At 26.2% G+C, this 18,652-nt stretch overlaps 1 protein-coding gene and 1 long non-coding RNA gene across 2 annotated transcripts in view; one reads left to right on the forward strand and one right to left on the reverse strand.

The window, feature by feature from the left end:
* LOC122506433 overlaps positions 1–10,656 on the forward strand; it is a 229,749-nt gene extending 219,093 nt beyond the window's left edge. Inside the window, exons 5-10 of the long non-coding RNA XR_006302004.1 lie at positions 2,398–2,544; positions 3,866–3,951; positions 4,430–4,721; positions 6,488–6,554; positions 9,135–9,231; positions 10,233–10,656. This is a non-coding gene — a long non-coding RNA (uncharacterized LOC122506433). The remainder of the gene's footprint in view (positions 1–2,397; positions 2,545–3,865; positions 3,952–4,429; positions 4,722–6,487; positions 6,555–9,134; positions 9,232–10,232) is intronic.
* A 3,422-nt stretch (positions 10,657–14,078) lies between these two features.
* On the reverse strand, positions 14,079–18,428 carry LOC122508131. Its single transcript, XM_043621263.1, has 4 exons — positions 18,254–18,428; positions 14,886–14,996; positions 14,649–14,752; positions 14,079–14,387 (listed from the first exon to the last, which is right to left on the reverse strand). Exons 1-4 carry the CDS (start codon positions 18,426–18,428, stop codon positions 14,280–14,282), a joined length of 498 nt encoding a protein of 165 aa, XP_043477198.1. The 3' UTR covers positions 14,079–14,279.
* Between the last annotated feature and the right edge of the window lie 224 nt (positions 18,429–18,652).

Consider the following 18,652-nt stretch of genomic DNA (forward strand, 5'->3'; position numbering starts at 1 on the left):
CATTTTTAATTTTTGAAATCTGACATCAGATTCGTAATCAGCGACCCCACAAACCCCCGAGTAACGAATTTAAGATGAATTTCATCGATTTTTAAAAAATTATCCGCCATATTGGATCCGACATTTTGAAATTTAGAAACCTAACATTGGATTCGAAATCCAATCTTAATAAATAACAAAATGGCGGACTAAAAAGAAAAATTTTTAAAATCGATATTTTTTTCGTAAGTAATTGTTTAAAAAAAGTAGGAAAATGTTTATATAAAATCATGACCGAGGTTCACAAGATAGCCACTCATGTGTAGAATAATGCCTCAAAATTGCAGACCAATCGGTTAAATAGATTTTGAGTAATCCTTGTCACCAGTTAGAAAAAAGTGGTTTTGAGAAAAACGCGTTAAAAGTTTTGGTAGCTGTAGCTCGCGCCCGTGCACTGTTTAATTCTAAGCGCTGTAACTTTGTTAATTTTTCAAATATCTGTCTAAAACTTTTACACGATATTTCTAAGATATTGTACTTTCGAAATATGCAAAAAAAAATCGATTTTTCCAAACCGTCACATAGGAAAAGTGCCTTAAGAAATGGAAATCAGAGTGTCTAGAAATTTGATTTGAATAAGCAAATGTCAATGCCTCTTATTCTTGATTAGAATTAATATTTTCTTACATTCACTGTCGAAAGATTGCCTTTTTAAAAAATACTCAACAATAGCTTTTAACAATACGAAAATGATGATGGTTAATTTTCACCTGGATCTTGTAAAACGAAGTGATCTCAACGAAGCGGAGAAATGGGAAACAATAGAGAGTAAAGAAGTGATTCTTGAAAATTGTGAATCTTGGAGAAAATGTCTCGAGAGTCTAGACGGGGAGTGTCGCTTAAACAATAGTTGAAACTCCCCCCTCCCCCTTAGAGAAATTTTGATGCAATCTTTGTCTCTATATATATGACGAACATTTAATTGGACAGTTGACGTGAATCTGTCATTTGGTATATAGCAACTATTACAAAATTTACAACCACGAACAGACTCTTCGATCTCGTTGCCACCTTACGAATTCATGGCAATCACTTCTGCTCTGCATGAAACTCACGATAGGAATACCACACGAGACGCTCTTCTGGATAATACATGCTGCAACACTCATACATATTTACCGACATGAAATACTTGCACTGCACAACGATATCGACCATCAAACTTCATTTTGTTATCTAAATTGCCTACACGGTCAAAATTGATTTTGGGGAAATTATAAATTTGTCTCCTTTTTGTTATTATCTGAAATAAGAGTAAATTCTGAAGAAATTTTTCTAAAAGTTCACAACGAAACACAGTTTAAAAAAATTATTTGGAATTTTAAGCCTTTAACTGCTGTACATTATTACAAGTTATACTTATAGTTTATATTTTTTCCTACTTAGAAACAATTTTTTTGCAAACTCAGTGAATGCACTGAGTTTGCAAAAAATATTGCTGACCATTAGATCCCTCCTAGATTTAATTTAAACTAGTCTTTTTTATAAAATTCCAATTATTTAGATATTAATGTCAACTGCTGTACATTATTGGAAGCCATAATTATTTTTTATATTTTTTTCTGACTCAGGAATATTTACTGAGTTTATAAAAAAATTGTTGTCTTTTTCAACACTCCTAGATTTCCTTAAAATTAGACTTTTTTAAAAAATTCAAATTGTTTAGATATTAATGTCAACTGCTGTACATTACTGAAAGCAATAATTATTGTTTATATCTTTTTTTATAATCAGAAACATTTATTGAGTTTGAAAAAAAATTATTGACGTTTTCAACCTTCCTAGAATCCTTTTAAATTAGACTTTTTTTTAAAAAATTTTAATTTTATAGATATTAATGTCAACTGCTGTACGTTACTGAAAGCAATAATTATTGTTTATATTTTTTTTCATGGTTCGAAATATTCACTGAGTTTAAAAAAAATTGTTGACGTTTTCAACCCTCCTAGATTTCCTTTAAATTAGACTTTATTAAAAAATTAAAATTTTTTAGATATTAATACCAACTGGTGTACATTATTGAAAGCAATAATTATTGTTTATATTTTTTTTCATAATCAGGAACATTTACTGAGTTTGAAAAAAAAATGGTTGACGTTTAGAAACTACCTAGATTTCCTTTAAATGAGACTTTTTTATAAACTTCTAAATTTTTTAGTAATTAATGTCAACTGCTGTACATTACTGAAAGTAATTAATGCTAATTAATTAAAATCACTTATTTTCATAAAAACTTTTCTTTAATTTAGATTTATTAAAAACCACAATTTCAAAATAATTATTTTATCTAAAAAATGTTTAATAGCAAAATGCATTTGACATTGGAACTAATTTTAACAATATTGCTTAATGTTTAAGGTATTCAACATTTCCTTGCGCAGTCGCATCAAACAGCAGTCCTTCAAGATATAAGAAAAGGGCATAGAACAAAGACGAAGTTGCATAAACAGAACAAGAAGGACGTATGACAAACACCAGATTCTCTTCCAAAGGATGGTATTCTCTGTAAGTTTTAGAATTGGTAATATTTATTTAGTTTTAATTTTAAGGTATTACAGTGGCTAATATATTTCCTATTAATTTGCTAAAAATTGCAATAATTTGATATTGAGAACATTACTAAGATATTTACAAACTTAAAAAGAACTTTGTGCAATTGAAATAAATTAAATGTAAGAATTTTTTGGACATTAATGTCAACTGCTGTACATTATTCAAAGCAACAATTATTAAATTTTTTTTCATGGTCAGAAACTTTTACTGAGATTGAAAAAAAATTGTTGACGTTGTCCTCATAGATTCCCTTTAAATTAGACTTTTTTAAAAAATTACAATTTTTTAGTAATTTATGTTAACTACTGTACATTATTTAGAACAATAATTATTGTTTATATATTTTTTCGTAAACAGGAAAATTTACTGAGCTTGAAAAAAAATTGTTGACGTTTTCAACCCTCCTAGATTTCCTTTTAAATAAAATTTTTTAAAAAATTATAATTTTTTAGATATTAATGTCAATCGCTGTAAATTATTCAAAGCAATAATTATTGTTTACATTTTTTTTCATAATCAGGAATATTTACTTAGTTTGAAAAAAAATTGTTGACGTAACTCAACCGTCCTAGAACTCCTTTTAATTACTTTTTTTTAAAAATTATAATTTTTTGGATATTAATGTCAACTGCTGTACATTATTCAAAGTAATAATTATTGTGTATATTTTTTTGCATAATCAGGAAAATTTACTCAGCTTGGAAAAAATTGTTGACGTTTTCAACCTTCCTAGAATCCCTTTAAATTAGACTTATAAAAAATTAAAATATTTTGGATATTAATGTCAACTGCTGTACATTATTCAAAGCAATAATTATTGTTTAAATTTTTTTTTTCATGTTCAGAAATATTTACTGAAATTGAAAAAAAATTGTTGACGTTTTCAATTCTCCTAGATTCCCTTTAAATTAGACTTTTTTTTAAAAAATTATAATTTTCTAGATATTAATGTCAACTGCTGTACATTTTTCAAAGCTATAATTATTGTTTAAATTTGTTTTATCTTCTGTCCTTATCTCGTTTTCCTTTAACGACAGTAAAGAGTACAAAAGGAAATTTGTGCCCTTTCCCTCTCTCCTTCTTCCTTCGTGGATAATTTTATCCTTCTACCTGAGTGAGTTTTCCATTTTTTTTTATTGATTTACTTCAGTGATGGAAGTAGTTGATAATAATTTAATTTTTTTAAGTATTTTAAATAATTTATAAATATTTTAAATAATTTAGGCAAATTATAAGTGCGTCTAATAAGTAACTATTATTATCAATTCTATAGATTCCGAAGAATTTTCCAGAGAACAACTAATTTTCGAAGATACTGGAGTTTTAATAAATTTTCCTGTAGAACTTCATAAAGAATGAGTAAGTACCATAAAATATAACAAACTTTTAATTTTAATTATTTTCATTAAATATAGTAAATTATTTTATTATATTATTTTTTTAAATAATCTTTTTTTTGAATTATTTTAATAATTAATGATTTATTTATTAAAAAGAGGGATAACGTAATTTTTTATTTGATATCAATTATTAATGATCAATTAATATCAGTTAGTGTAATAAAAAAATTATTTATAACAAATAGAAAATTCAAAGCTAAACAATTATTTCTTTTAAATTACATTTTTCAAAATTTTAATTTATTTAAACTTTTAATCAAATTCTTTTAACTAAAAGTTTTTAATTGTTTGTTATGATTTATCTCTTTGTAAGAGATATTTAAACAATTTTTTATATAAAGAATTTATTTTTCATATTTTTCATTGTAAAAGTATGGAAGTAGGAATTTATTTTAACAGTTTATGTATTTCCAATGAACTAAAATTTTTTTTTGCAGAGATATATTTTTTTTTCTCAAATATTAATGACGAGTGAACGAACAGGACGCAAGAAGACACCCCATCGTGGTTTAAAATCAGTGGAAAATCTGTGGAAAATGTAATATTTAGCTCTCATTGTATTAGGTAATTTTTCACCGAGTGCTAGAAATATTTGTTATTTAGCTAGGGATTTTAAAACCAAAAAAATGAATTATATTAGCTAGGTAATTAGCAATGTTAGTAGTTTTTAGGTAAAAATAATGTTAACAGAAGAGACTTCAACATCCAGCATCAACTCATCATAAAGGGGTAAGTCAAAGAAATAACATTATTTTACTTTCTCTTATTACTTCCTACACCTAGAAAAAGTTTTATTTGTTTGGAAAAAATTCTAACTTTATTTTTTACTTTAAAAATAAATTTAATTTAAATAAAAAATGCAAATAGAAAATGTTTTTCATTAAAAGAACATTTTTTAGTGAAAAAAAATTTTATCTTAATTTTATTTTTTAATATATATTTTATTTCATTTTTTATTTTTTTTTCTTAATTTCTAAATCGAAATCTTTTTCAAAGTAACCTAATATTTAAATTTCGAGTAACTTAATAAAATTCATTGCAAATTGAAATTAAAATTTATTGCAAAATAAATAAAAATTATTTGATTAAAAAAACCATATATATTAAAAAAAAAGTTAGAATTAGAAATAAAAATGTAAAATATATAAGTTTGTAAGAATTCTAATTTATTATACACTGAAACATAAATTTAATTAATTCAAATACCCGATTACTTGTCTATTCTCAAAAAAATATTTACTTGATTTAAATAATTTTTATTTCAATCAAATAAATTTGTACCAATAATTATTTTAGCCAATAATTCAAAAATAATTAAATTTTAATACTGCATTTAAATCAAGTAATCCGTTATTTAAATCAGATAAATCTTTATTTCTGTACATAAGTTAACTTCAAAAATTACTAACAATAAGATAAGAGTTATAAATAAAAAATGTTAAATTAAATAGTATGCAATCAAACTAAAAAAGTAAAAATTTAAAATTTTTAAAAATTAAAAAGAAAAATGTAAAATTTAAAAATATAAATTTTTCCAAAAATTCAAAATATAAAAGTAATTAGTATATAAAATAAAAAAGAGAGCATAAGTAAAAATTTTACCAATTATGAATTACTTAAAGATAAAGTTAGGAAAAATGAAAAATAATTAAAAATAAAAGTCATATTAAAAATTAAAAGAAAAAAAATTAAAGAGTTGAATGTAAAATTGTTTATTTTTCATTAAGAAGATATAATTTTTGTTCTTTAAAATACGAATGGAAAATTTCTGAAAATTTTAGATAATCGTTGATTTGAATGTTTGGTCAACAACCTTTCAATGATATTGAGGATTTGAAAGAAAAGTTAATCTCTTTTGTAAACAAGACAGGTAATGACTCTGAAATTATTTTCCTTATGCCCTTGTCTATCCTTTCTTCATCGACAATAAAAGTACCAAATTAAAATTGAGCCCTTCCCCCTTCTTTTCCTTCCTTCGTGAATTGTTTCTTCTGAGTAGTTTTCAAGAGTGTCGCAGTTAAATTAAATATAAAGTATTATTTCACAAAATTATTTATTTAAAATTTAACAATAATTTTCCCACAATACAAAACTTTTTCGAAGAAAGAAATTTTTATTTTAATTTTCCATTCGTCTTTTATAAATCCTGGGTAAGTCCAATAAATATTTCAACAATTGTTTTTTCTTTAAAATATTATAGAAATTTTCGTTAATGTTTATATTTTAAATTAATAGTAGATTTCATAGAAAAAACTTTACCTGCAACAGCTACAAATTATACTGCTTTTTAGTGAATTTCTAAAACTTTTCCATTCGAAACTGTACATTTTAGAGAATATTGCTTTACCAGGTTAAGTTTTTGTTTTCCATGTAGTAAATAAAAATAATACTGTTTATTTAATTTAGCTGCAAAATATTTAGATCTCTATTTTTTATAAAAAATTATATTTATTTTATTTACGTGAAAATTAATTTGAAATATTTATTTTTTCCAGTTACGGCGTCAACTCACGCAACATTCTTCCATCTGAAGAGGAGGGCCATCACCTGAAATGCAGAGGGGTAAGTAAAACAAATACAAATATTTTATTTTCCTTTCTTTATTCTTTCTTCACATAATTTTCTACATAATTCTCACAATATTCTTTCTGATACTTCATTCTTTAAAGTCATTTTTTAGTTTTCAAAATTCCATTCTCACACTCTAAATCTGAATCGGTGAAAACTTCCCAGATTTCAATTTAATGGACGAGGTTTCTATGATAAATGAGTGGAATTTCACTGAGAATCAGTAAAAACTATTGATTCTTAGTGGAATTCAAGTGAGAATTGGTGAAATTTCACTGATTTATCAAAAAAAACATCGTCCTCTGAATTGGAATCTGTGAAATTTTTATCGATTCAGATTTAATTCTTCTTTCTATTTTTCTGTGTTTTTTCCATCTGTTGTGCTATTTCCATCTCTGTCTCCTCTGGGGAAAATGCACTTCACTTATTCTGTGGGAATAGGGGAACTTCCCCCTCCAGTAGCAGATCTAGCTTCACTTGTGGCGAATAAGATGAAGTGTGGTTTTCCCTAGAAAAAAAAATTTTCCTTTTTGCCCCTTCCCAAAAAAATAACTTTTCTCTATATTTACCAGTTTAATCTGCATCTCAGTTTCTTGTAGGGAAAACGCACTTCCGCTTATTCTCTGAGGAGTAGGACAATTTCTCCCACCAGTAGTAGAAATTGTTTTACTCTTGGCGAAAAAGATGAAGTGATCGTGTCTTTCCCTGGAAGGAACGACTTCTTTTTTCTCTTTTCTATTTATCAAATTTCCTATTTAACTTTCTTATGAAAACGCACTTCACTTATTTTCTGGGGAGTAGGACAATTTCTTCCAGCAGTGTCAGGAATTGTTTTACGCCTAAAAAATAAGAGGAAGTGATCATCTTTAATTTTTTCTCTTTGTATTTTCACTTCAGTCTCCTCTAGGGAAAACGCATTTAGCTTATTCTCTAGAGAATAGGACAGTTTCTCCCACCAGTAGTAGAATTGACTTATTCCTGTCGAATAAGATGAAAATATCGTTTTCTTTCCCTGGAGGACCGACTAGTTTTTCCAACTCAGTCGTCCACTGTCTCTTTTGGTGAACGGCTGGGTTAACTGCTTCTCTCAACTGTCTTTTTTCTTCGATCTTCTTTTTTCTATGTCTTCTTATTTTTTCTGTCTTTCTGTCTTTTAAGTCTCCCCTAGGGAAAACGCACTTTACTTAATTCTGTAGACAGTGGGTCAATTTGTAAATTAGTAGAAATTGCTTCACTCCTGGCGAATAAGGCAAAGTGTCGTCTTCTTTCCCTGGGGTACCGACTTGTCTATCTACCTAGTAGAGCTCATGTCACCTCTCCTTTGGAGGGACTCAGTCTCCCCTAGGGAAAACGCGCTTCTCTTACTCTCTAGGGAGTAGAGGGAAACTTCTTCTCTGGAAGTAGAAGTTTCTCTTTGGGAGTAAGATGAAGTGTCGTCTCTTTCCCTGGGGGACCGGCTAGTCTCTGTTGACCAATGGAAGAGCAGACATCAGTTCTACCTCCCTTCCTTTTGGTGGAAAAGACTTGCAACAAGCCTTTCTGTCCGAAAGAAAGTCTTTCCACCAACTCAGTCCTTCACAGACTCCCTAGTGAAGGACTTGAGAATTTCCTCCTCCCCTTTACCTTTCCCAGGGGAGAGTGTGACGATTTTCTCTCCCCACTTGGGAAACGAAGTCGTCCTCAAGGAGAGAAGTTGTCGACTTCACTCTCCTTGAGTAGGAAGAGAGAAAAGTCGGAAGTCGTCCTCAGAAAGGGGATGGCGACTTTCTCAATTCCAGAAGAAGTCGAACGGGTAAGAAGGTCACTGTGAATACCGAGCTCTAGAGATGGAAAAAAAATTGACGTACACCCCCCTCTTTTTCTTTCTCAAGGAGAGAAGTTGTGGTGCTTCTCTCCTTGACTTCGACTTCTACTGAGAAGTGAAAAGACTTGAAAAGACTCCGTCATTTCAACTTCCCTACTCGAGGAGATCGAAGTCGGAAACTCTCTCCTCGAGGACGACTTTGGTTTCTCCCAAGTAGGGGAGATTTATCCCAAGTGGAAGAGAAAGTCGTTAAACTCTCCCACTTGGGAAACGACTTCTTTTTCTCCCTAGGAAGAGAGAGAAGTCGCCAACTTCCTCCTTTTCTATCCTCTCCATTTCCTACTTCTCCTCCCACCAACAGAGAACTAACTCTCCATTGAAAGAGTAGGAAAGAGAGGGCATAGAAAAATCGGAAAGTGTAGAAAAAAGGAGGAGAGGTTCAGGAATTAAGGTTGGAAAGTGTTGGAGGAAAATTCGATTATTTAAATCAATCAGAAGTATTTTAGCCATAATAATACAGCATTAATCAATTAGTTTCAACAATGATGTATAATTATGACTGTTGTTCCTTCTAACTGATTCAAATTTAGAAATAAATATGAGGAATGAAGAGGAATTGAAGTTTCTTACTGGAAGACATTTTCAATTCTCCTTCATCCTTAATTTTTTTCAACAAAAATAAAAGTACGTAAACCTTATGCGTGCCATTCAATTCATTAACCATAAAATTCTATCTACCTCTTAATTACTCAACTTTGACTATTTTCTAGATGGTTCAAGTCTGATGCTACCTTTGGCTCGACAACAGTTGTTTTTCGTTTATTTAACAAGAAAGAAGAATTACAGGAAAATGTATTTTTTTAACAAGTAAAATAAAAGTTTTTTCTAAAATCAAATGTTTTTTTATTTTTAAGAATTGTACCAACAAAAAAAACCTTTGTATATATAATTTTGCAAATTTTTTTCTTTGTTTTAAAAAATAGTAAATCATAAATAAATATACTTTATTCAAGAAAGGCGTATTATGGTTACTATATGCTACCTGTGCCGGTGCTTTTTAAGTTCTCCCATAATCCACTGGTCAATACCATTATTACCCTAAGGTCATAATGGGTACTTTATTGACCTGCGAGCGGTGAATAAAGGTACAGGTAGATAAAGTGACCATAATACGCCTAAGTTGCATTAGAAATGTGAATTAAAAATTGAACACAATTAAAAAACGAATAAATTAATAAAGAAATTAAGGAAAAAGTTAAAGGAAGAAATGAATAAAAAATTTAATTATGAAAATGGAATTATTTAAATTAATTACTAAAATTTAAGAACAGAATATTTTAATTAAAAAATTTGAAAAAATTTGTAAAATATAACTTACAAGAAGGTTTAGTACTATTTTTTTGCAATTTCGGGAAATCTTTTTTTTGGCACGACGGAAGTACGCACTAATTTTTTTGTCAATAAAAATATATAATCTACTATGGCTTTTAATGTTTCTAAAAATTGAGAAAAGGATATTTCAATTTATTTTCAAAATTTAAAATATTAAATTTTTAAGATTTAATTATTTGTAAATTTTTTAATTTGACTACTTGAAATGTTTCACATTTAGATTAACTTTTGTTTCAATTAAAGTTTTATTAATTGAAATAAATTGAAATTGTTAAATATAAGCCCAAAGTTTATATTTTACATTAAATTGAAAAAGAAAAAGTAAATTTTGAAATTATAAATAAATCAAATGAAACAATATTTCTCATTTTTTAGAATCATTGAAGTAGAAAGTTTTAATTATAAGTTTTACTCTATTTACCAACTACAATCTATTGCATTAAACCATGAGAGTAAAAGACCTATTTTTGTTTCAGGAACGTATGTAAAAAAAGGAGACCAAAAGAAAAAGCAAAAAGAAACTGAAGATATAATTCATGACATAGAGGATCTTATCAACAATAAGTTACTTATGTGCAAGAATTCATAAATATATTTTTTTTAATGGTAGCTTTGAGAACATTTACATTTTATGTTGAATGAAAACATGTAATATTATATGATATGATACAAAAATAAATTATTAAAGTATATTATCAAAAAAATAAAAAAATTTGATTATTTATTTACTTCTTTAATTCCTATCTTTAAAGTCTGATTTAATGAGAATGAATTATTTTATTCAAAGACTACGTGAAAAAGAATTTAAACCTAATTCAACAACTCGGATGCAGGCTCTTCTTCCAGCAGTGTAGTCTTTCTGAACTAATTTACTCGTACCGCATTGGTGTATAATTTAAAAATTTTAATTTACTTCTAAAATTTTACTTTCAATTCTGTTTTACATAAAGTTCATAAATTTTTACTTTCAATTACGGTTTCACCAAGTTCATTAATTTTTTACATTTTAATAAGCTACTAAACAGCAAAATTAATAAATTTTTTTAACAAAAACTAAAGAGTGGAGTGGAGAATTTTTGACAATCCTGCACGTAAGTTACCTGAGATAGTAAACTTTAAAAACTGTGATTGCATTTCAGAAATAAAAGGATATAGTTTCAAAGAATATTCAGAAAACAGGTCTTTTACTCGCATTAAAAAGAAACTGTACCAATTACTGCGATATTCTAGACATTAAAAATAATTTTAAACTGATTTTAAATTCTTGGTAATCACATTGCTATCGCATCATGGTTTAACATAATATTTTCAATATTTATTTTCAATATTACTAAATTAAATAAATTAAAATAAAATTAATTAAAATTAAATTACTAAAAAATTTAATTACAATTAAATAAATAAAATAAAAATAATTTTTAAAGTCGCAGTAAATGGTATACAAGTATTAACTACTGTTTAAATTAGAACCTACACCCAGATATTCAGTTACATTAAAAAAGATCTCTCTAAACGTTATTTTTAATGATCCATTTAGTAAGAATATTTACTTATTTTTACTTTGTTTGAAATTATTCAAATTTTATTTTAAACAAACTTTCATAATTATATTCTTTAAGCTTCTAGTAAATCGAATTTAAAGTTTAATTTTTTACATATCAAATTCGAAATCTTAACAGTAAACTGACATTTGTTTTGACTGTTTGTCAAATACATTAAACTTTTCTATTTTATTTATGACTCTTAATATTTTCAAAAAAATTACTTTTTAATGTTTAATTTATTAATTTTTAAAGCTTATTTTTTTAAAATTCAATTTATTAATTTTTAAGTTTACCTTTTTCTTTGAAATACTTACTTTCTTTTTATTTAAATTCAGTTTACTTTTAAAGACAAAAATAAAGATAAAAGAAATTTTTTTTTAGAATTGAATGAAACTTTTTCTGGATATAGGATATAATAAAGGATGGTACAAAGTTCTTTTTTAACTTACCCCTAATCTCTAGGGAAGGAGTGTTGTCTCTTGATGCTGGATCTTGAAGTCTCTTGAGAAATTGAAATTTTTTTTTGCTTAAAACTAAGAACTTACTTTGCTAATTACCTAGCTAAAATAAAATCATATTTTTGGTTTCGAAAATTCCTAACTAAATAATTGACAACAAATATCAGTCGACGAAAAATATCCTACTACACCGAGAACTAAGCACTACACGTTTCGCAGCTCTGCAGCCAATTTCGTACCACAATTCGATGTCCTCTTGGGCCACACTGTTCTGCTTTTGTTCTCTCATCGATGCCTCTCGAGAAAAAGAATGTCTCTGCAAGAAAAATTTTTTAACTTAATCATACCAGTAAAAAAAATTTAAATTTTATATCCATAATTTTTTCTATAAAAATATATTTGTCGCATCGCGAGAAATAGAAAATCAAAATAAAGATTAAATTATAAGGAAAGGGAAGAAGGGACATGAAAATCACTATAGAAATAAGAAATTTTGGTATGTCCAAAAAAAGAGAAGATAAATTAATTTGTTATATTAAGTGGAGTGCTTAAACATTTTTAACTAGTGACAATTATACAATAAAGTAAAAAACAAACTAAAGTGAATTTGTAGTTATTTCTTCAAATTAATCAGCCACCCTTATTTAATCATTAAAAATTAAAGTAAGGGATAAACAATATTTCTTTACATAAAGAAATCTTTAATTTCTTATTTAACTGCTAACTACTAATTAATAATAAATAGCAAAAACTATATTAAACAAATAAGTATTTAATTTATGCATAATTAATAAATTTATTAGTAAAATTAATTATTAAATAGGCTAATTAAAAAAGAATCTAAACTAGTAAAAAATGTCCTCGATTGTTTCACAAACTCAGGATATAATCCTGAGTTAGAAAAAAATTATAAACAATAGCTTTTGTTTATAAAATTGTACATCATGACATTGTTTTAAAAATGGGAATTTAAGTAAAAAGGGTAATTTAAAAAAATCTTAGCTGGTAAAAAAAGTCCTCTTCTTTTCACAAACTCAGAACTTAATTCTGAGATAGAAAAAAATTATAAACAGCCTTTGTTTATAAAAAAGTACAGCAGTTGACATTAATGTTTTGAAAATGGGAATTAAATTGAAAAAGCTAATTTAAAATGAATCTAAGCTAGTAAAATGTCCTCTATTTTTCAACAAACTCAGAATATAATCCTGAGTTAGAAAAAAATTATAAACATTAGCCTTTGTTTATAAAAATGTACATCAGTTGAAATTAATGTTTTAAAATGTGAATTTAATTAAAAAAGCTAATTTAAAAAGAATCCAAGCTAGTAAAAAATATCCTCTACTTTTTAACAAACTCAAAATATAATCCTGAGTTTACAAAAAATTATATACAATAGCTTTTGTTTAAAAAAGTACAGCAGTTGACATTATTGTTTTAAAAATGGGAATTTAAGTAAAAAGGGTAATTTAAAAAAAATCTTAGCTGGTAAAAAATGTCCTCTTTTTTTCACAAACTCAGAACTTAATCCTGGGTTAACGAAAAATTATGAACAATAGCTTGTGGTTTTTAAAAGTACAGCAGTTGACATTAGTGTTTTAAAAATGGGAATTTAATTAAAAAATCTAATTTAAAAAGTATCTAAGCTAGTAAAAAATGTCCTCTATTATTTTTAAAAATTTAGAACCTAATTTTGAGTAAGAAAAAAATTATAAAGAACATCTTTTGTTTAACTGTTTTTAACTGTACAGCAGTTGACATTAATGTTTTAAAAATGGGAATTTATTTGAAAAGGCTAATTTAAAAAGAATCTAAGCCAGTAAAAATGTAATGAATTTTTTTCCAAACTCGGAACATAATCCTGGGTTTACAAAAAATTATAAACAATAGCTTTTGTTTACAAAAAGGTACAGCAGTTGACATTAATATTTTGAAATTGGAATTTAATAAAAAAGATACTAATCTAAAACGAATCTAAGATGGTATTTTATGAATGCATATGTAATAATGCAAAAGTGTTATTTGAAAAAATACGACTTGAGCTATTTCCGAAATTCACGATTCAATTAAAAAGGCTAATTTAAAAAGAATCTAAGCTAGTATTAAATGTCATTAATTTTTTTTTTTCTTTTAGTGAAATGCATTATAATTTTAAGTTTCATATATAGAAATAAATTTAAAAAATGATTTTATTTTAAATGATTCATCATTTAATAAATGATGAAGTTATGGGTGCAAATATTTTTATCCACGCATAACATTTTTTTGGATGAAGGATGTAGTAAAGAAAAATATGTTGTCATTTTTTGACTTACCCCTTATCCTCAGTGAAAGAATATTCCTTTAAAGTTGATGCTGAATCTTGAATCCTTTTTTCCTTTTTAAAATTACTTTGTAGTACTTGACAATATTAACTTTTCTTTCTAATTTTCTATCTAATATTATTACATTTATATTACTTTTGATTTCCCTATCTAAATAATTCACAATACAAATTTCCTGCATGTCACAAAAAAAAAAACTATTATAACTTTGACAAACATTTTTTAGCATTCGATGAAAAATATCCTATGCAATGAAAGATTAGCACAAAATGAGATGTGGAAATTCCGTTGGTGACTCTCCTCGATGACTGTTAGGAAAAGATAAAAAAAAATATCTGTTAAAAAAGTTGCTTTAGTTGGACATAAAAAATATTTTAATTGTTAAGATTAATATATAAATAAATTTCGAATTATTAAATTCAAAAAATAAAATTAAAAAAAGAATTTATTATAAATTTTTAAGACCAATTATTAAATAAAAGAATAATTAAAATAATTTGTAGGTATAAATTTTTAATGTTTGAAGTTCAATGTTGATGAAAAATAATTTATTTTTTTCGTATACTTACTCCTTGTTTGATCATAAAATCGTGGACATCCAGAAAAATCCATATGAATTCTTCTCTTCGAATGTGTATTGAACTTTGGAAATTGTTTTGGATGTCCTGGAAATCTGAGAAAATTCTCTTTTATTTATTTGAGACACTTAATTAATTTGAACAATTAGAAATATTTATTAGAATTCACGTGGTTAGTGAATTAAATCTATGATTTAAAACTTAAATCTATGATTTAAAACTTCTTACCTCTCCGAAGGAGATCGAAGAACTGTGACGGTATATAAAACTTACAGAGGTTGAAGGGGGAATTTTTCCAAGAAGGGAAAAAGGAAAATAGTGAAGGGGAAGGGGAAGAGGCTTGATTTTAATTTCATACTTTTATTGTAGTTTTCGAAAAGATAGACAAGGACGGAAAGAAAACAACTTCTGTTAACAATGCCGAGGGTCATTATCTCTCTTGTTTACAATAAGGGATTAACTTCTGTCCCTAATTTTGAATAATGTAAAATTATTTTCAGTAATTTTTCTACTACATTTCATTATTATTTTATATTATATTATTATACTAGTTTAATATTTTAACATTATTATTATATTATATTATTATATTGATATTACATTTTTTTTAAAAAAGAAAACCATTTGAAACAAAATTTTTCTAGAAAAAACTTTTCTAAAAGATACACTTTTTCAAAATAAAATTTACAAAAGAAATATTTTCTTTATGCGAGGAAAAAAAAGAGATTTGAAATTTTAATATTTCGTAAACATTTTAAAGCTGCGTCGTGATATTGTTATTATTTTTGAGGTTATACAGTATTGCCACATTGTTTATTCAAAATGTTTGCAATATTGTAACATCCGTAACGAATATCGACTACTAAATTTGATCCTGTTACATATATAAACAGCGGGATGATAAAATTTAATCAGCTAATTGTGAAATTTATCTCCCAACTAAAGTCGAATAATTCTTTTAGTGATTATTCAGATATTTCCATTATTTTCAGTGTATAAATCCATTAACTTACTCCACTTTTTTCCCCATTTCATTTGTATAAATTTATTATAATCTTTTAATAAACGAATCACATCGAGTGGGATTAAATATTTTTTTCAATATTTTTCAGTACATTGTATTTTAATATTGTCGATATATTTCTTTTAGTAAACCGGAGCAATTATTTCCGTTTTATTTAATTATTGAAAAAAGTAATTTTATTTGAAAAGAAAAATGTTCATCTTTAGGAAGCAGAAATTTTTTTTAAATTAAGATTAATTCGATTGACAATGAGTTATGATTTTTTGCATTTGCGAATTGAAAATAGAATTTTAATAAATTAAAATGTTCAATTTTTTGAATTTCTTTACTTTGACTTTGCCTTTAAATTTTACTTTGACGCTAACTTTAACTATGACTTTAACTTTAACTATATCTATGACTTTAAATTTAACTATTAAAATGAAAGTCAAAGTGAAAATAATATTTAAAGTCGAAATCAAAATTATAGTCAAATTTAACAGTTGCTTTGACTTTAACTTTAAATTTGTCTATGAAAATGAAAGTCAAAGTAATATTAAAATTTAAAGTCAAAGTTAAAGTCAAAATTGAAGTTATAGTAAAATTCAGCAGTTACTTTGACATTAATTTTGACTTAGAATTTAAATTTGACTAATACAACGACAGTCAAGATTAAATTAAAAACTTAAAGCTAATATCAAAAACGTATTGAAAGTTGAATTTTTTAATTACACCATAGATTTGTAATTTTGAATTTTTAAAAATCAATCAGCGTCTCAATTTAAAATTTAATCTGTCAATTTTAAATTTCCACTCCTGAATGAAAATTGTCCGTCAAACGTCATTTTGAATTCAAAATCGAAATATCAATACTTTCAAAAGTATTTTGAAACAAGTTTCTGACACTTTACTTGACAAGTATTTGTATTTGTTTATTTTTTGAAACACATTTTTTTAATATTTCCTTTTCAAAAAAGAAAAGAAATTAACTGTCACTTTAGAAAATTTCGATTTCAAAATTCCGACAAATGAACGTATTCTTTACACTAATGCTTATGAAAAAGTACATCAGTTGACATTAATGTCCGAAAAATGAGAATTTTATTAAAAATACTAATTTAAAACAAAAAAAAACCTAAGGTGGTAAAAAATGTCCTCTATTATTATCCAAACTCAGAACATGATCCTGAGTAAGAAAAAAATTATAAACAATAATTGATTTTGTTTACTAAAATGTACAGCAGTTGACATTAACGTCGGAAAAATGGGAATTATATTAAAAAGGCTAATTTAAAACAAATCTAATAAGGTAAAAAATGTCCACTATTTTTTTCCAAACTTAGAACATGATCCTGAGATAGAAAAAAATTATAAACGATTAATATTGTTTATAAAAAAGAACAGCAGTACAGTATTTGACATTAATTTATCAGGAAAAAGGAAAATTAATAATCAAGTCAATTATTTTAAATGAAATCTTGGGAGTAGAAAAGGTTCTCATTTTCTTGCAAACATAGAATGTAAACAGTAAGTAAGCAAAAAAATATAAACAATAGCTTTTGTTTATATAAATGAACAGCAGTTGACATTAATGTTTAAAAAATGATAATTTAATTTAATAGGCTAATTAAAAAAGAATCTAAGCTTGTAAAAAATATCTTCTACTTTTCCCAAACTCAAAACTTGGTCCAGAGTTAGAAAAAAATTATAAACAACAGCTTTGTTAAAAAAAAAGTACAGCAGTTGACATTAATTTTTCAAAAATGGGAAATTAATTAAAAAGGCTAATTTAAAAAAAAAATCTAACCTAGTAAAAAATGTTCTCTTTTTTTCCCAAACTCAAAACTTGATCCCTAGTTCGAAAAAAATTATAAAGAACAGCTTTTGTTTATAAAAATTTACAGCAGTTGACATTAATGTTTAAAAATGGGAATTTAATTAAAAATGCTAATTTAAAAAGAATCTCAGCTAGTAAAAAATGTCATGAATTTTTTTTTTCTAAACTCAAAACATAATTCTGAATTTTAGTGCTAGTGGTCAAGGTAGTTTTTTTGATCAAAGTGTAAAGTTTAAAAGGCGAGTAAAGTATTTTTAAATAGCCCAAAAGTAATGAAGCAATTTGCCTTAAAATAGAAGAAAAAAAGTCGAATTTTAAGAATTTTTTATTTTTGGTGCTATTGGTTTGGGTAGTTTTTTTGACCAAAGTGTGAAATTTAAAATCACTAAAATTTAGTAGAATTTATATAGAAATTCTATAGAATCGTTCTATTGAAATTCTATAGAATAACTAGAATTCATATAGAATGATTCTAGTGAAATTCTATAGAACTTTTTCAGCTGGGATTGTAACTGAAATCTAGGGGAAAAAGGCTTCGCAATTCTTTTGCTAACAAAATTGAACGTATTCTTTACACATAAAAGGAAAAAAAAACAAGAAGAAGAAGAAGAAAAAGGACAGAACCTTGTATAATATTCAAATATAACAGAATCATCGTATATTGATAAATGTATATGCGTTTATGTTATACATGAATGATTTTCCATGCGGATATGGAATTTACGACGGTGACTGAGCAAATTTATTACTTCGGGCCCGTAAAATGAAAGAGAAACATCGCGACGCATTTTGTATTTGGATCAGCGTCATCGACAAGAAACGACGACGATTCGCTATACTGGTTCACATGCAAATCCGTTGAGTGCAACTTTGCACTGTTCCCATTTCCCATCGCTGATTTATAATCGGTCCCAGTGCAAACATTCAGCATGCGGTCATTGGTACAAACCTTAGTGTGCGAGAGCAAAAAAGGAAAAAGAAAAAAAAAATTGAAGGAACACAAAAAAGTAACCAGTCTCTAAAAAGCATTTGAAATCGATTAGCGTTCGCGAAAGTCGTAAATTTTACTCTCTCACTCTTTCTCTCTTTTTCTCGTTTTTCCATTACCTTACTGTGCTTTTCTTTTCTAAAATAAATGTGTTTTTTTTCCTTCTA

The sequence above is a fragment of the Leptopilina heterotoma genome, unplaced genomic scaffold (assembly GCF_015476425.1).
Source record: "Leptopilina heterotoma isolate Lh14 unplaced genomic scaffold, ASM1547642v1 Lhet_114, whole genome shotgun sequence".
NCBI classification, from domain to species: Eukaryota; Metazoa; Arthropoda; class Insecta; order Hymenoptera; family Figitidae; genus Leptopilina; species Leptopilina heterotoma.